This window comes from Aotus nancymaae, unplaced genomic scaffold (genome assembly GCF_030222135.1).
Source record: "Aotus nancymaae isolate 86718 unplaced genomic scaffold, 86718_ANA_hifiasm-v0.15.2.pri h1tg000028l, whole genome shotgun sequence".
In the NCBI taxonomy this organism is placed as follows: Eukaryota; Metazoa; Chordata; class Mammalia; order Primates; family Aotidae; genus Aotus; species Aotus nancymaae.
Genome location: NW_026988441.1, coordinates 33,091,645 through 33,110,411, shown reverse-complemented (window position 1 = coordinate 33,110,411; position 18,767 = coordinate 33,091,645). Strand labels below are relative to the sequence as shown.

The 18,767-nt window shown below is 41.0% G+C and overlaps 1 protein-coding gene across 3 annotated transcripts; it reads left to right on the top strand.

Moving 5' to 3' along the window:
* The first annotated feature begins 2,843 nt into the window (after positions 1-2,843).
* On the top strand, positions 2,844-18,710 carry ZNF441 (zinc finger protein 441). Of its 3 annotated transcripts, XR_010344357.1 has the most exons (5): positions 2,844-3,001; positions 11,899-12,025; positions 12,616-12,679; positions 14,334-16,493; positions 17,152-18,710. XR_010344357.1 is itself a non-coding variant. In XM_012436420.2 (4 exons), exons 1-4 carry the CDS (start codon positions 2,999-3,001, stop codon positions 16,219-16,221), a joined length of 2,082 nt encoding a protein of 693 aa, XP_012291843.1. In that variant the 5' UTR covers positions 2,844-2,998; the 3' UTR covers positions 16,222-18,710. The 3 variants fall into 3 exon arrangements, 2 of the variants coding, with proteins under 2 accessions (XP_012291843.1, XP_012291844.1); XM_012436420.2 differs by having other exon boundaries at positions 14,334-18,710; XM_012436421.2 differs by lacking the exon at positions 2,844-3,001 and having other exon boundaries at positions 12,003-12,025; positions 14,314-18,710.
* The last annotated feature ends 57 nt before the right edge of the window (positions 18,711-18,767 follow it).

Here is an 18,767-nt window from a genome sequence, read left to right as displayed (position 1 = left end):
TAACCGATAATAGAGACTGAGTATCCCTTAACTGTGTAAAAGATATGGTATCTGCTACACTCCCATGTTCCCTCTGAGAGTTCAGAATTTTGTGATATGCTTGGCAGAGGGAGCATACTTGATCATTCACTGCTAGGTTTGAATGTTTGTCCCCTCCAAAATGCTAGTTAAGACATAATCCTCAAGGTGGCACTAATGAAAGGTGAGGCCTTTAAGAGGTGAGTAGGTCTAAAGGGTTCAGATCTCATGAATAAATTAATCCATTCATGAATTAATGGCTTACTGAATTAATGAGTTATTTCAAGAGTGTGACTTGATGGTCATATTAAAAAACAAAAGGGATCTGAGCTAGCACATTCAGCGCATTCTCCATGTAATACCTTCAACCACCTAGAAACTGCACGGTCCCCATGACCAAGAAGGCTCTCACCAGATGAATCCCATTTACCCTTGTACTTGCTAGGCTCCAGAACTATAATAATCAAATATTATTTTTTGTTTTTTGGCTTTTTTTTTTAGGTGAAGTCTCAATCTGTTGCCCAGGCTGGAGTGCAGTGGCACGATCTTGGATCACGGCAACCTCTGCCTCCTAAGTTCAAGTGATTCTCCTGTCTCAGCTTCCCGAATAACTGGGACTACAGGTACATGCCTCCACGCTCAGCTAATTTTAGTATTTTTAGTAGAGACAAGGTTTCATTATGTAGGCCAGGCTGGAAGAAATAAATATCATTTTTTAAATAAATTACTCAGCTTTCAGGATTTTGTTATAAGCAACAGAAGACATACTAAGACAAACATGAAAAAACCATACTGAGCACTGGGTCTCTTATGAGCTTTTTTTGGTAGATAACACTTTCCACATTTTGTCACAACTTGTTACTTGAGGGATGAAGTCCATCCAATCTGAATACACGGCAGAAGAACATTTGGAAGGTGGCATCTGCTTTTCTCTAGACCAAATTTAGTTAAGTATGACAAAAGACTAATGAAAGCCATCTCACTATCCCAATGGGAAAATTAAGCTTTTTGTTGGATAGTAACAAAGGAAAAGAAAGAAGGAAAAAGATCGTACATGTTCTTGGAAAGAACTCAATATCACCTTTCATAAATATCTATGCTAGTCCCTAAATTCCTAAAACAGATGTTTTAGTAGTGAACAAAAATTACACTACCAAATCTAGTAAGAATCACAAATGTCTAAAAGTGAGAAAAATGTTAGAACAGAAACATGAAATCTTGCCTGGAATACATAAAGGATTCAATGGTGCAATATGCACGACACTATTAATCAAGAGATAAACAAATAGAAATAGGAAAGTGAACAATGGCAGGAAAGCCTAGCAGAGATTTTTTTGTTTTGTTTTGTTTTGTTTTTTGAAACAGAGTTTTGCTCTTGTTGCCCAGGCTGGAGTACAATGGCACAATCTCGGCTCACTGCAACCTCCACCTCCCAGGTTCAAGCAATTCTTCTGCCTCAGCCTCCTAGTAGTAGCTGGGAGATTGCAGGCATGAGCCATAGTGCCTGGCCTCATATGCTTTTATATCTGGTATTCTTCATACAAATATGAAAAGTGGTGAGATTGCAGGCATCAGCCATGGTGCCTGGCCTCATAATGCTTTTATATCTGGTATTCTTCATACAAATATGAAGGTGAATGTTTTCAAATTCAAAGTCTAATGTCTCAGCCTTTGATTGGAGCATTTAATTCAATAACATCTAAACCTTGATGGAAGGAGCGTTTCCACACTGTGTTTAAGAAATGGGAGGGCAGCCGGGCGCGGTGGCTCACGCCTGTAATCCCAGCACTTTGGGAGGCCGAGGCGGGTGGATCACGAGGTCAAGAGATCGAGACCATCCTGGTCAACAAGGTGAAACCCCGTCTCTACTAAAAATACAAAAAATTAGCTGGGTATGGTGGCGCGTGCCTGTAATCCCAGTCACTCGTGAGGCTGAGGCAGGAGAATTGCCTGAACCCAGGAGGCGGAGGTTGCGGTGAGCCGAGATCGCGCCATTGCACTCCAGCCTGGGTAACAAGAGCGAAACTCCGTCTCAAAAAAAAAAGAAATAGGAGGGCAAATTGAACTCCCAGGGTTAAACTCATTAGTGTCCCTGACTCATCCCCAGGTTCTGATCCACCGTAGGGCTCCATTTCAGGAATTATCGTCTGCCCTCCAAGCTTTGGAGTATGTGTGGTCTCTTGAAAGGGGTTACTTGTGAACTATGGCTGCAGCAGGCTGCTTATCTGAGCTAGTTTAAGTTTTTGCCTTATAAAATATTGCCGCCATATAATTCCAGTTTTCCCACACATTTAACAATTTTATTTTGTTGGAGTGTTTTTATCTTCCGCACTGAAAATTAGTAGATTGAGAGATAAGGTGGTAGAAAGGCTTGGCCTATGCAGCCAACAGCCTCATCCAAAACTCCTGATCCCTGGAGGACATCAGACCCTCTTTACTGCTGCAGTGTGGCTTCAGCTCCCCTCCTGCTCTCAAATCAGGGTACAGCTTCACTTGACAGTGAGTCAGGAATTTCCTGCACAGACTTGTGAGTCCCTGTCCAGGAGGAAGAAGGAGAAAGGCCCCTTTGAGTACAATCAGGACATACTGCCTAAATGCAAATGTCCCCTGAGAGGGGGTCAGGTCACAGCGCAGGGAGGAAGCTAGTCCTGTCAAGGCCTCTGTCTGGAACCTGTTTATCAGACTCTACTCCGCAGCCGGAGATCGCTTCTTCCGTTACTCAGTTCCCGGGGGAGGGACCTGGCGCACTATCCAATCAGGGCCGCGGGGCGGGGTCGTGGAAACTGTCAATCAGGCGCGCTACCCGGAGGAGGGTGCAAGGTTCAAAGAGCCCGCCGAGTCTTCTCCACGCCCCTGCGCTGGGCCCCGGGTTCTGTCGCTGAGAAACGCCCTGGAACGTCTGTGGCATCCTTTGTTGCGCTGGGACCCGCACTGACAGCGGGGAGGCAGAGGGAGGAACCTGGACACCGGAAGCCGGGAAATGGTGAGTGTGTGGGGTCCGGTGTCCCGACGAGTGAGAAAAGAGACTGGTTGGAACCGGCCGGAACCGGCTGTGGTGGCACCGGGGCTTCCCCGCCGGCGACACCCTGGCGCAGCTCGGCCCTCGGTCCCTTCGGCCGCTGGGTGGGGCTGGGCTGGCAGCTGGGACCCCGGGCGTCGTGTCCTGTCCCTGCGCGGCGACTGCGGCCCTGGCCCCCACGCCCTAGCTGGGCAGCTCCGCGCCCGCAGCCCCGCGTCTCCCCAGATTGCCCGGCTGTAACCAACACAGGTTCGCGGCCCGGGTCACTGTACCGAGACGCTGAGGGCTGCAGCAGAAACAATAGGGGGAGAGGGAGGACACCCCAGATCCGCCTCCCTGAGAGATTCGGGGATGGGGTGTTTAGGGGTTTGGACGGGGGCGGCTGGGTTGCGGGGTCGCTGGTTGGTGGGGAAGTGAGGGGCGAATCCTGGGACGGGAGGTGAAGAAACAGCATTCTCCTGCTGAGTGGGCTCCCTCATGGGGTCTTCAGCCTGCTTTGAGCCAACCTTTCCGCTGGAATTCAGGTTCTCAGAAAGAACTCAGGCGACTCTTGAGCAACTGTCAGAGACCTTATGAAGCCGGCGGTCAGCGTCTGCTGTGACCTGACACTCAGGGAGGCGGCACCTGGTTAATACCTAACTGCAACCTCGCCTCCCGCCTGGCTCGCAGTTCCTGTGACCCCAGTGAGGAGGCTGCACGGTGACGATGGTAGGGTCACCAGGCAGAATCCAGACGCGTGTGTGGGGTTTGTGGGTGGGAGGAGCTGTGGTCTGTGTGGTCCCTTGTCCCTTCTTTCGTCCGAAGGGCGATCGGTTCCCCTCTAAGTCTTCCAAAGATGTGAGCAGCAGGGTCTCAAATCTATCACTGTGTTCTCTCATTCTAACTCCTCCTAGGGCCGACAGTAAATCCCTTAGCTTCCAGAGCCTTCCTCAGGCTTTTCCTCCTCAATTCATAGCAACTTTATGAACTATTTGTCCCCCAGTTTATATTTCAAACAGAGGCTAGTATTTTCATTGTCATTTTGTTTATACATAGCAATATGTGGCTCTTTATAAAAGGTTTTGTGTTTGTGAACATTTCACGTGAGGAAGCAGAGAAAAACCACCTGACACTTTGCTGTAAAAAAAAAAAAATTAATAAAACTTTTGTGACTGTCCTCCCTTCATCATCCCTAGACAGAGATTCCTTTTGAGAATATTTTTAGATTAAGGTTGTTCCTCTTTGGAAACATTACAGGGTGATGAGTCCTCAGCCCAACCTCTGTAGCTTCCTGGTCCTGGGTTTCAGAACGGCTTGGGGCTACCCCAGGATGCCCACAGCTGCCAAGTCTCTTGTGTCAAGTGAATATCAGTCCCTGTGTCACTCCTCCCAGAGGACGGCCTGAGGTGGAGGTGATGGGACCTTGTAGGGAAGCAGCATGATGCTCTGTGGTGGGAGAAGTCTCCTGGTATACTTTTCCTCAAGAAGCTACTTCCTTAGGACACTCAGTTTTTCTTCCCCCATCCCTTCCTTGGGGATATATGGCTGGTCAGCCAATTGGATGGTGGTATTAATGGGACAAGACTGAAATGATTCTTCCCTTCTGATGCTCTCAGACTAATGAAGGGAGAAAACTATTCCTAAGGACAGGAAAACCAGCCCCATTGAGGTGGTACAAGAATCTGAAAATCAAACAATGCAGTGTCTCTTGGGATCGTGGTTACTAAGCACTTCAGTGAGCAGCATGGGGATGGGGGATGTTCTAGGTGACAGGAGGACCTCACTTGACACAGTCTGCACCCATAGGGAGGTGGTGAAAGGAGAGGATGGTATAAGGAATGCATATGGATCGACCAAATTGAAGAACTGGGAGAAAATAGAGAACTCGAAACTGTGTCAAGGATTATAAAATCCCTTTTTGGTATGAAAAACATAAAACCACATTCAAAATGGAAGCTGAGATAGCAAACTGAATAAAAATTAATGAAAACTGGAAAGTCTATAGTTAGTTGATCATTGTATATGGAAATGCTAGGCAGAAGATGGATTATTCTCCTGTAGATAACCATTTGTCCCTATCATTTTTGAAGTGTCTCTCATTAGTATCATTGCCTGGCAATACCTGCTGTGTCATAGGTTCTTGTATCTTTTTTTTCTTTGAAATGAAAGCTATCCAAATGGTTCTTGTACCTTAAGTAGATGCTCTTGTTCCAGAACTTACTGTTTTCCAATGGTTTATGCATCCATCAGTCTGCTAATATCATACTCTCCTGATTATTATAGTCTTCAAAGGCTTGGCATGTGGTAGAGAAAGACCCTTCCTAACTTAGTCACTTTGGGCTGCTATAACAAATTACTATAGACTGAATGCCTTATACAACAGATACTAATTTCTCAATGGTGTAGAGGCTGGGAATCCACTTTCAAGCAGATCTGTTGTCTAGTAAGGGTGTCTTTCTTGATTTGCAGATGGCAGTCTTCCCCTTATGCCCTCACATGGTGGAGATAATGTCTGTAATGCCTGTTTAGTTTTGGTATTAAGGCAGTTGTCTTAGTCCATTTTCACACCACTATAAAGAGCTGCCAGAAAAGACGTTTAATACAATTATGGCAGAAGGGGAAGCAGACTCTTCTTACATGGTGGCAGACAAGAGAGCATGTGAAGGAAGAACTGTCAAACACTTCTAAAACCATCAGATTTCATGAGAACCCACTATTACAAGAACAGCATGGGGAAAACTGCCCCCATGATCCAATCACCTCCCATAATACATAGGGATTATGTATCCCCTTGATACACAGGGATTATAGGGATTACAATTCAAGATTAGATTTGGGTGAGGACACAGAGGCAAACCATATTATCAGTTGTAAGGCCAACGCCTTACAACATGAATTAGAAAGTATTCCCTCTGCTTCTGTTTTCTGAAAGAGATTATAGAGAATTGGTGTCATTTTTTCCCTAAGTGTTTTCCAGAATTCAGCAGTAAAACCGTGCTGGCCTGTTCCTTTTTCTTGGGACTTTTTGTTTGTTTGTTTGCTTGCTCAAAATGGAGTTTTGCTTTGTTGCCCAGGCTGAGGTGCAGTGGCGTGATGTCACTGCACCTTTTGCCTCCTGGGCTCAAGCGATCCTCCCACCTCAGTCTCCTGAGTAGCTGGAACTACAGGCATGTGCCACAGCACTCAGCTAATTGTTTGTGTTTTCTGTAAAGATGGGGTTTCACGATGTTGCCCAGGCTGGTCTTGAACTCCTGGGCTCAAGCATTCTGCTGATCTTGGCCTCCCAAAGTGCAGGGATTATACATGTGAGCTACCACACCTAGCCTACCAGTGCATCCAGGCTGGCCTGGGAGTTTTATTATTTATTGATTTAATTTCTTCAATAGTTATAGGCCTTTTCATATTAATTAGTTCTCCTTTCATGAGTTTTGGTAGCTTGTGTGATTCAAGGAATTGGTCCATTTCATGTATTTTTCAACTATGTGGGCATGCAGTTGTTCCTAATACTCCTTTGAGGTCCTTTAATATACACGAGATTAGTACTAATAACCCCCTTTCTTCAGAGTTAGCTTGGGTATGGGCTTATTCATTTTATTGATCTTTTGAAGGAACCAGCTTTTGGTTTGTTGATGTTTTCTACTGATTTTTTGCTTGCTATTTCATTAATATTTTCTCTCCTTGTTATTTTCCTCTGCTTGATTTACGTGTATCTTGCTATTATTTCTTTAGTTTCCTAAAGTGGATGATTTTTAAGCATTGGTTTTATATCTTTACTTTCTAGAGATTGCATCAATTCTTTAAATTTCCTTCTAAGCACTGCTTTGCTACATTCTAAATATTTTGCTAAGATAATATTCTTTTCTATCAACATTGCAGTATTTACATTTGCTTGAGAATTCTCTTTGACATTTTATAGTTGAGAGGTTTGTGACTTAAATCTCTGGTTTTTTTTTTCTTCTTCTTTTTTTGAGAAGGAGTTTCGCTCTTGTTACCCAGGCTGGAGTGCAATGATGCGATCTCGGCTCACTGCAACCTCCGCCTCCTGGGTTCAGGCAATTCTCCTGCCTCAGCCTCCTGAGTAGCTGGGATTACAGGCACGTGCCACCATGCCCAGCTAATTTTTTGTATTTTTAGTAGAGACAGGGTTTCACCATGTTGACCAGGATGGTCTCGATCTCTTGACCTCGTGATCCACCCGCCTCGGCCTCCCAAAGTGCTGGGATTACAGGTGTGAGCCACCGCGCCCGGCCCGATCTCTGGGTTTTTTTAGGCTTTTCAAGTATGTTTCTGTTATTTATTGCTGCCTTAATTATAATATAGTTTGATTGCATACTTTATAGAATTTCTATTTTTAAAAATATGTTCAATTGTGTTTTATGGTTGAGAATATGGTCTGTCTTGGTGCATACTTTATGTGGGCTTGAAAAGAATATGTAGCCTGCAGGTGTAAAATGAAAGAATCTGTAAATACACATCAGTTAAATCCAGTTGATTAATGGTATTCTTGAGTTCAGGTGTAACATTAGTGATTTTCTGCCAAACTAATGTGTCAATTATTGAGAGAGGTGTGTTGTTTTCCTCCAACTATATTTGTAGATTTGTGTATTTTGCCTTGTGGTTTTAGAAGTTTTTGCCTTATGTATTTTGATGATCTGTGTTTATGCTCATAAATGTTAAGAATTATTATGTCTTGTAGGATTGACCTCTTTATCATTATGAAATATCTCCATTGTGTATAATTTTCTTTGACCTAAAATTGTATTTGTCTGAATTTAATATCACTGTTCAATATTTCTTTTGATTAGGGCTATAATGGCATATATTTATCCATACCTTTCTGTTTAGTGTAGATGTATCTTTCTGCTTAAAATGGTTTTCTTATGCACATTGATGGGCCTTCTTTTTCATTATACTCTGCCAGTCCCTGCCTTTTTTACTGTTGAATATAGGTAATACACATTCTATGTCATAACTGATGTAATTGGATTAATGTCACATATATATTATTGTTTTCTATTTATTGTACATTATCTGTTTTTTCAACTTTCTCCTTTCTGCCTTCTTTCATTTTGACTGAGCATTTATATGATACCATTTTCTTGCTTCTATGAGTATAGTAAATCTACTTGTTTTTTATGTTTTATTAGTGAATTCACTAGAGTTGGTAGAATATCATTCACAACTAATGAGCCTTTAGTTTCAAATAACCCTATACTGGCTTTAGAGGCAGTGCTGGTATAACAAACTGTTCTGAATTCCTTTATTGTATTGCCCAATACATTGCCGATATTATTATGTTGAACAAACCTGTGTCTATTATATCCGATCAGATAGGTATAAGAAAACTAAAGAACTTCAAATATCTTCATTTAATTCTAAGACCCTTCGTGTATGTGTGTGTGATCCAAATTTCTGATCTATATAATTTTTTTCTCTCTGATGAATTTCTTTTAATATCACTGGCAAGGCAGTTATTATCCATCATACATTCTGTCGATTTCATTCCTTTTTCTTTTTTTCTCCTCAGTCTAAATAACTTCAATTGTTCTATCTTCATTTTTAGCTGATTTTTTACTTTGGTTGCTCACATCTGTTGAACATCTATAGATAAATTTTTATTTTAGATGTTGTCCTTTGCAGTTTCATAAATTAAATATGGTCCAATTTCTAATTTTTTATTGACATGATTTTATCTGTACATCATTTTTCTGGTTTTCTTTTAGTTCTTTGTTCAACCTTGCCTTTACCTCATTGAACACATTTAAGACAGTTTTCTTTTCTTTTCTTTTTTTTTTGAGATGGAGTTTTGCTCTTGTTGCCCAGGCTGGAGTGCAGTGGCACAATGTTGGCTCACGGCAACCTCCACCTCCTGGCTTGAAGCGATTCTCCTGCCTCAGCCTCCGGAATAGCTGGGATTACAGGCATGCACCATGACGCCTGGCTAATTTTGTATTTTTAGTAGAGATGGGGTTTCTCCACGTTGGTCAGGCTAGTCTCAAACTCCCGACCTCAGGTGATACACCTGCTTTGGCCTCCCAAAGTGCTGGGATTACAGGCGTAAGTCACTGCACCCAGCCAAGACAATTGCTTTAAAGTTTTTATTCAGTAATGTCCGAGGTTCTCAGAGACGGTTTATCTAAATTAAATTTTTTTCATTGATGAGCCATATTTTCATGCTTTTTTATAGTCTTTGTGAACTTTTTGTGTTGTAAAGCAGACATTTGAATGTTATAATCTGGAAATCAGATTCCCCTTCACTGTTTGCTCTTCTGGTTTGTGGAAGGTTTTAATTATTCCTTTGTTTGGTAACATTTTCAGAGTATGTTTGCAGAGACTGTATTCTCTGTCCAGTGTAGTCACTGAAGTCTCTGTTCCCTTAGCTTGTGTTCATCCAGCACTGTGATAGATTTCCTGAATGCCAGCACTAAAAGTAAAAAAGACACGCCAAACAAAAACCTGACCCCTTCCAGTCTTTGTGGATGGCTCTGTGATGCAGTATTTCTTTTTTTCTCTCTCTCTTTTTTTATATTTTCATTTTTTCTTTGTGTTTTGAAAAAATATCTGTGATGTAGTACATCTTGAACATTTAGCTAGACTGTTTAAAATTCTGTTTTAGCCTTCCTTTTCCATTTTACTAAATCGAGAGATGATGCAAAGCTGAAAATGAGGGCCTTGCCAGGTCTTTTGAGAAAATGTGTTCTTTCCAGTGCATGTGTAGGGCATTCTCAATTCCCCGAAACATCTGAGTGCTTTTGAATGCTCTAATTCCTTTTTTTTTCCTTTTGAGACAGAGTCTCACTCTGTCACATAGACTGGAGTGCAGTTGCTCGATCTTGGCTCACTGCAACCTCCGATTCCCAGGTTCAAGCAATTCTCATCCCTCAGCCTCCTCAGTAACTGGAACTACAGGTGCCCGCCACCACACCTGGCTAATTTTTGTATTTTTAGTAGAGATGGGATTTCACCATGTTGGCCAGGCTGGTCTTGAACTCCTGACCTCAAGTGATCCACCCTCCTCGGCCTCCCAAAGTGCTGGGATTACAAGCATGAGCCACCATGCTCAGCCAGAATGCTCTAATTTCTGAGGGAATTGTTCTCTCCTTTTTTATTCCCAGGACTTAGATATTCTACCACGTCTTTTTTTTTTTTTTTTTTAAATAAAGACTGGGTTTCACCATGTTGGTCAGGCTGGTCTTGAACTCCTGACCTCAGGTGATCCGCCCGCCTTGGCCTCCAAAGTGCTTGGATTACAGGCGTGAGCCACCACGCCCAGCCTCTGCCACATGTCTTATCATTATTTGTTGTCCCAGTTGTTTGAAGGTTTTTTATGTATTTTGCAACATTTGGAAGCAGTTCCTGCCAAGCTTGACCTAATTAGGCACCATCATTGATGAAATAAAAAAGAGAACTTTCTTTCAGACCTTTGGATAGTCCACAGATGTATGAAAAATACAAAGGCGCAATAACTTACAAAGAAGATCTGATCTGCTCTCTCTAGGGATTCACATTGGAAACTTGGTCTGCTGTCTTCAAGACTGGCTCTGATGTGAGGAGGGATTAGGACAAGGACAAATAAAAACTCCACAAAGCCTTCTACTGTTTTTCACCTTCCTTATTCTATTTGTTTATCTCTGTGTTAATAGTACAAGGTGCTGAATATTATATATTTACAATACTTTATCTGTTTTTGGAAAGCTGTTGCTTTCTTGGTTAGAAGGTTTTTAGCATTTTTAGATGTTTGTGACTTCTGTTAGATTTGGTCATATACTGTTTAAGGATTTAGGGAATATGATAGATATTCATGAGAGGTGACATTGAGTTTTTTTTCTAAGAACATATGCAATTTTTGCCCTTCTTGTTCTTTGACATTACTTAATAAAGTTTAAAATTTTTCCATTGGGATGGTAAAATATCCTTATTAGTCTTTTGTCATACTTAACTACATTTGTTCTACAGGAAACCAGTTGCTAGCTTCCAAATACTCTCTCTTAGTGTAGCACAGGCTAAATCCCCCAAGGCACAAGGGTCACTCATTACAGATACAGTGACCAGAGTGTTTTTTTCATTGCTGTCTTGCTGTCTTAGTCTTTTGTTGTTGTTGTTGCTTATAACAGAATACTTTAGCCTGGGTAATTTATAAGAAATGATATTTATTTTTTACATTTCTGGAGGGTGGGAAGCCCAGCATCAAGGCTGGGCATCTGGTGAGAGCCTTTGTGCTGGTAAGTCTCTTCTGCACAATAGGTGGTAAGACTTTGTCATGATAAGAACTACAGACTCACTGTAGAAATAGAAATTAGGAGTGATTCAGGCAATAAAACTCACTTTCTTTTTTTTTTTTGAGACGGAGTTTCGCTCTTGTTACCCAGGCTGGAGTGCAATGGCGCGGTCTCCGCTCACTGCAACCTCCGCCTCCTGGGTTCAAGCAATTCTCCTGCCTCAGCCTCCTGAGTAGCTGGGACTACAGGTATGCGCCACCATGCCCAGCTAATTTTTTTTTTTGTATTTTTAGTAGAGACGGGGTTTCACCATGTTGACCAGGATGGTCTCGATCTTTTGACCTCGTGATCCACCCGCCTCGGCATCCCAAAGTGCTGGGATTACAAGCGTGAGCCTCCGCACCCGGCCCAAGACTCACTTTCTTAACTCACCAACAAGAGCCGTGTTCCTATTCAACTGTTACTTTACAAAACATGCTCAATTCTAGCATCAGAATTGTTGTGTGGGATAAAATGAGTGTAAAGAAAGAATAAGAGTGGGTTTACCATGTCCTTGAATAAATGCTTGGAAATCACACCATCATGTGAAGGTTATGAAGTGAATATAGATTCCCAGTGCCTTCAGTTTCAATCTTCCTCCTCTGCACATGTGGAATATTTCAGGACTCAGTGGCGTTTGAGGATGTGGCTATAAACTTCACCTGTGAGGAGTGGGCTTTGCTGGGTCCATCACAGAAGAGTCTCTACAGGGATGTGATGCAGGAAACCATCAGAAACCTGGACTGTATAGGTATGGATGACATCATGCCTTCACTTAGTCAATTAGAGACATTTGCTTCTTGGTCATCAATGCTGTCTGATGATTTGAAATATGGAAAGGGGGATATAGTTGACTCTTGAACCAGCCACCCAAGCAGTCATACATCTTCTTCTCCCCCACTACTTAACTACTAATAACCTACTGTTTATTGGCAGCGTTATTGGTGACATAAACAGTTGATTAATACATGTGTTACATGCCATATGTATTACATGCTATATATTCTCACAGTAAAGTAAGCTAGAAAAAGAAAATATTCATTATAGGGAAGTAGAACATTATTTAGTATTCATGGAAAGTGCATCATAACAAAGTTCATTCTCATTGTCTTTACATTGAGTAGACTGAATAAGAGGAGGGGTTAGTTTTACTGTCTCAGGTGTAGCAGAGACTGAAGAAATTTATGTGTAAGTGGCCCTGTGCAGTTCAAACCTGTGTTGTTGAAGAGTCAACTGTAGTTTCGTGTGTGAATCATGCATTCTTGCACTGTACATAAAATCTTAAAGTCTTTCTATAATTTTGTAATAATTTATACTCATTTTTCTGGTTCTAACTTTTAGGAATGAAATGGCAAAACCTTGATGTAGAAGAAGATAAATACAAAAATCCTGGGAGAAATCTAAGGTAATTTGCACTCACCAGAGAAAGCTGTGTCCTTGAAGTGATTCATAGTATGCCAGAAATTTTATTTTATTTTGTTTGTTTTAGAGACAGTGTCTCACTTTGTTGCTCAGCCTAGAGTACAGTGATGTGATCATAGCTTACTGTAGCCTCAGACTCCTGTGCTCAGTAGTCCTCCCATTTCAGCCTCCTGAGTAGCTAGGTTATAGGCATGCTGGTACCACTACATGTGGCTAAATATTTAGTTTTTGTAGAGATAGGGTCTTGCTATGTTTGACCAGGCTCATCTCAAGCTTCTGTCCTTAAGCATTCATCCCACCTTGGCCTCTCAAAAGGCAGGTATTGCAGACATGAGCCACTGTGCCCAGCCCAAAATTTTAAAAAGAAGCAAGAAAAATTAACAAGCCCACCTTAAATTTATTCTTAAAAATTTTTCTTCAAAAACATATACTTAAATACTTAAATATGATGTAGCTATTCAGTGCTTGCAAAATAGTTCCCTTGGAAACAGTATTAAGAATCCCCATATGGGCCAGGCGCGGTGGCTCAAGCCTGTAATCCCAGCACTTTAGGAGGCCGAGGCGGGTGGGTCACGAGGTCAAGAGATCGAGACCATCCTGGTCAACAAGGTGAAACCCCGTCTCTACTAATACAAAAAAATTAGCTGGGCATGGTGGCGCATGCCTGTAATCCCAGCTACTCAGAAGGCTGAGGCAGGAGAATTGCCTGAACCCAGGAGGCGGAGGTTGCGGTGAGCCGAGATCGCGCCATTGCACTCCAGCCTGGGTAACAGGAGCGAAACTCCGTCTCAAAAACAAACAAACAAACAAACAAAAAAAAGAATCCCCATATGAATGTCACTATCTTCAAAACAGCTGGGATCGAGTTATCTTACACATCATTCTGTCAATTCATGTTCAAAGGGGGCATGAAGCCTGCACTTTGCATGATAATGTTAGAAATGTTAATCCAGGCCAGGTGCCATAGCTCATACCTATAGTCCCAACTATTTAGGAGGCTGAGGCAGGAAGACTGCTTGAGTCCAGGTGTTCAAGCAACCTGGGCAATATGGCAAGACCCCCTCTCTACAAAAAATACAAAAATTAGCTAGGCATGGTGCCTTACTTGTAGTCCCAGTTACTTGGGAGGCTGAGACAGGAAGGTTGCTTGAGCCCAGGAGGTCAAGGCTGCAGTAAGCCCTGTTCACATCACTACACTCCAGCGTGAGCAACAGAGCAAGACCTAGTTTCAAAAAAAAGAAAAAAAAAAAAAAAAAGGCTGGGCACTGTGGCTCACCCTTGTAATCCCAGCACTATGGGAGGTCAAGGCAGGCAGATTGCTTGAGCTCAGGAGTTCAAGACTAGCCTGGGCAACATGGTGAAACCTCATCTCTACAAAAAATACAAAAATCAGCTGGGCATGATGGCATGTACCTGTAGCCCTAGCTATTAGGGAGGCTGAGGTGGGAGGATGGTTTGAGCCCAGGAGGTGGAGGCTGCAGTGATCTGAGATCGTGCCACTATACTCCAGCCTGGGCAACAGAGTGAGACCCTGTCTCAAAAAAAAGAAGAGAGAAAGAAATGTGAATTCAAAACTTATTAATACAAAATCATTAATAAACCTTTACTAATGTAAAGGTTATTCTTATTTTTTACAGATGTTATATGGTAGAGAGATCCTGTGAAATTAAAGATAATAGTCAATGTGGAGGACCCTTTACCCAGATTCAAGATGGTATTGTGAATGAGAAAATGCCTAGAGTAGATCTATGGGAAAGCAGTGAACATACAGAAGTCCTCCTGGGTCATTCATCTCTTAATTGCTACATTAGAGTTGACAGTGGACACAAACCATGTGAGTATCAAGAATACGGAGAGAAACCATATACACATAACCAATATGGGAAAGCCTTCAGTTATCAGCCCTACCTTCAAATACATGAAAGGCCTCAGCATGGAAAGAAACTCTATGATTGTAAGGAATGTGCAACCTTTAGTTCTCTTGAAAACCTTCAAAGACACATGGCAGCACACCATGGACATGGACCTTGTATATATAAGTTGTATGGAAAAGCCTTCATTTGGCCTAGTTTATTTCATATGCTTAAAATAACTCACACTGAAGAGAAACCATATGAATTTAAGCAGTGTTCTACAGCCTTTCCTGCTTACAGTTCCTCTCTAAGACATGAAAGAACACACAGTGGAGAGAAACCCTATCAATGTGAACAATGTGGGAAAGGCTTTAGTTGTTCCTGTTACACTCAACTATATGAAAGGATCCACACTAGAGAACAATCCTATGAATGTAAGCAATGTGGGAAAGCATTTTATCATCTTGGAAGCTTTCAGAGACACATGATAATACACACTGGAGATGGACCTCATAAATGTATGATATGTGGAAAAGGCTTTCTTTCTTCCAGTTCAGTTCGAAGACATAAAAGAACTCACACTGGAGAGAAACCCTACAAATGTAAACATTGTGGGAAAGCTTTCTCTGATTGCACAGGTTTTCGAAGACACATGATAACGCACACTGGAGATGGACCTCATAAATGCAAGGTATGTGGGAAAGCCTTTGATTCTCCCAGTTTATGTAGAAGGCATGAAACAACTCATACAGGGGAGAAACCCTATAAATGTGAATGTGGGAAAGCCTTTAGTGATTTCTATTATTTTCGAAATCATGAAAGTACTCACACTGGAGAGAAGCCATATAAATGTAAACAATGTGGAAAAGCCTTCATTTGTTGCACTTACCTTCAAATACATGAAAGAATTCACACTGGAGAGAGACCCTATAAATGTAAACAATGTGGAAAAGCCTTCAGGTCTTCCAATTATACTCGAGTACATGAAAAGACTCACACTGGAGAAAAGCCCTATCAATGTAAGCAGTGTGGAAAAGCACTTTCTCATTTGAAAAGCTTTCAGAGACACATGATAATGCACACTGGAGATGGACCTCATAAATGTAAGATATGTGGGAAAAGCTTTGATTCTCCCAGTTCATTTCGAAGACATGAAAGAATTCACACTGGGGAGAGACCCTATAAATGTAAACAATGTGGGAAAGCCTTCAGGTCTTCCAGTTACATTCAACTACATGAAAGGACTCACACTGGAGAGAAACCCTATGGTTGTAACCAATGTGGGAAAGCATTATCTGATCTCTCCAGCTTTCGAAGACACATGATAGCGCACACTGGAAGTGGACCTCATAAATGTAAGATATGTGGGAAAGGCTTTGATTATCCCAGTTCAGTGCAAAGACATGAAAGAACTCACACTGGAGAGAAACCCTATGAATGCAAGGAATGTGGTAAAGCCTTCAGTCATTCAAGTTACTTACGAATACATGAAAGAGTTCATACTGGAGAGAAGCCCTATAAATGTAAGGAATGTGGGAAACCATTCCATTGTCCCAGTGCCTTTCATAAACATGAAAGGACCCATAGTATAGAGAAACCCTATAAGTGTAAAGCATGTGGGGAAGCATTTCATTGTATCAGTTCCTTTCATAAACATGAAAGCACTCACTAGAGAAAACCCCTATGAGTGCTGAACATGTGGGGAAAGCCTTAAGTACTTTCAGCTTCTTACAAATACATAAAAAGACTCATGCTGAAAAAAGTTATATGAATATAAAAATGTACTAAAATCTTCCATTTTTTTCAGTACCTTTTGAAAACATGACCAAATTCATACTTCAAAAAAAAAAACAGTGAATGTGAGGAATATGAAACAGCCTTTCTTTCTCTAGCAAACTTTCAAAGGTGCATGTTATGACATACTAGCGATGGATACTACTGTAGGTAATGTAGAAATGCATTTACTAATCCTATTCATTTCAGTTACATGAAAGATTTCAAACTGCAGAGAATCACTATGAATGTAAACAATGTGGTAAAGCATTTAGTAGCTTCAGTTTCTTCTAAATATGGTCCTCCCTAGTTTGTTTTTCTTTTTCTTTTTTTTTTTTTTTTTGGAGACAGAGTTTCACTCTTGTTACCCAGGCTGGAGTGCAATGGCGCGATCTCGGCTCACCGCAACCTCCGCCTCCTGGGTTCAGGCAATTCTCCTGCCTCAGCCTCCTGAGTAGCTGGGATTACAGGCACACGCCACCATGCCCAGCTAATTTTTTATATTTTTAGTAGAGACGGGGTTTCACCATGTTGACCAGAATGGTCTCAATCTCTTGACCTCGTGATCCACCCGCCTCAGCCTCCCAAAGTGCTGGGATTACAGGCGTGAGCCACCGTGCCCGGCCCCAGTCCTCCCTAGTTTCTGAGGTGAATTGATTCCAGCACCCTCAGGAATACCTATATTCAGAGATATTCAAGTCTCTGACATTAAACGGCATGTTTGCATAGAACCTAGGTGCATTTTTCTGTATATTTTAAATCATTTCTATACTACTTATAATACACAATGCATTGTAAATTCTATATAAATTGTTTTTTATTGTTTAAGGAATCATGACAAGAAAAAAGTCTACATGCTCAGTACAGACACAACTCTCATTGTCCTAAGAACACATACATGTCAGCAACAATGTTTGGATCTGTGGAGTTTGTGAGTATAAGATCTTTAAGTGTTGAAGGTTCCATCTCCATAATTGCAGCTGCTTTAGCTACAAATATTATAGGAAGCTGTTTCTTCTTTTTCTTTACATCACCGAATCTTCCAGTGGTTATAGGCATTTTGTTATCCTTCAAGTGACCTCGAGCCTTTGTTGTATGACAGGATTGTATCTGAAGATCACATTCTTTAACAATTGTAGGTATTGAATCTATAAAACTACTAGAAGAAAACATATTGAAAATACTTCAGGACATTGGTCTAGGCAAATATTTTATAGCTAATACCTCAAAGCACAGACAACAAAGACAAAAATAGACAAATGAGACTACATTAAACTAAAAAGCAGCTTCAAAGTAAGGGGAGTTTGCAACAAGAGTGCAGAGAAAACCTGTTGAATGTGAGAAAATATTTGGAAACTATGTGACAAGGGACTAATATCCAGAATATGCAAGGAACCCAGACATCTCAATAGGAAAAAATATAAATAATCCCATTAAAAGTGGGAAAAGGACATGAACAGACAGTTCTCAGAAGACATACAAATGACCAAAAGGTATATGGAAATATGCTTAACATCACTAATGATTAGTAAAATGCAAATTGAAACCACAACGAGATACCCTACTTAGAATTGTTCGTACTAAAAAATATTAAAAAAAACAAATGCTAATGAAGATGTGGAGAAAAGAAAATTTTCACTATTGGTGAAAGTGTAAATTAGTACAACCACTGTGGAAAACAGTATGTAGATTTCTCAAAAACCTAAAAATAGAAACCCCATATGATCCAGCAAACCCAGTGTCTATCCACAGGAAAAAAAAAAAATCAGTATATCAAAGAGATAGTTGCTCTTGCATATTTTTCACAGCACTATTCACAATAGCAAAGATATGGAATCAACCTAAGTGTCCATCAGTGGACTCATGGATAAAGAAAATGTGGTTTGTATACACAGTGGAATAGTATTTGGCCATACAAAGAGTAAAATGTTATTTCTAACAACATGGATGGAACTTGAGGTCATTATGGTAAGTGAAATAAGCCAGGTACAGAAAGACAAATACCACACCTTCTCACTTATATGTGGGAGGTGAAAAACTTGATCTCATAGAGATAGGGAATAGAATAGCAGATATCACAGGCTGAGAAGGGAAAATGAAGAAAAGTTGGTGAACAGGTACAAATTTCCATTTAGATCAAAGGAATAAATTCTGATGTTAGAAAGCAGACTAGAGTGACTATAGTTAGCAACAATATATTGCATATTTCAAAGTAGTTAGAAGAGAGGACTTAAAATGTTACCAACACATAGAAATAATAAATACTCAAGATCATGGATACCGCAAATACCCTGACTTGATCATTACACATTCTATGCATGCAACAAATACTCATGTGTACCTATATATATATAAAATATGTATCAATAAAAGAAAATATATAAAATAGTTTTTAAGTAACATTATTGTCAGGTGTCTGTGAGCTGAGAAACAGCCTAAGGTGTA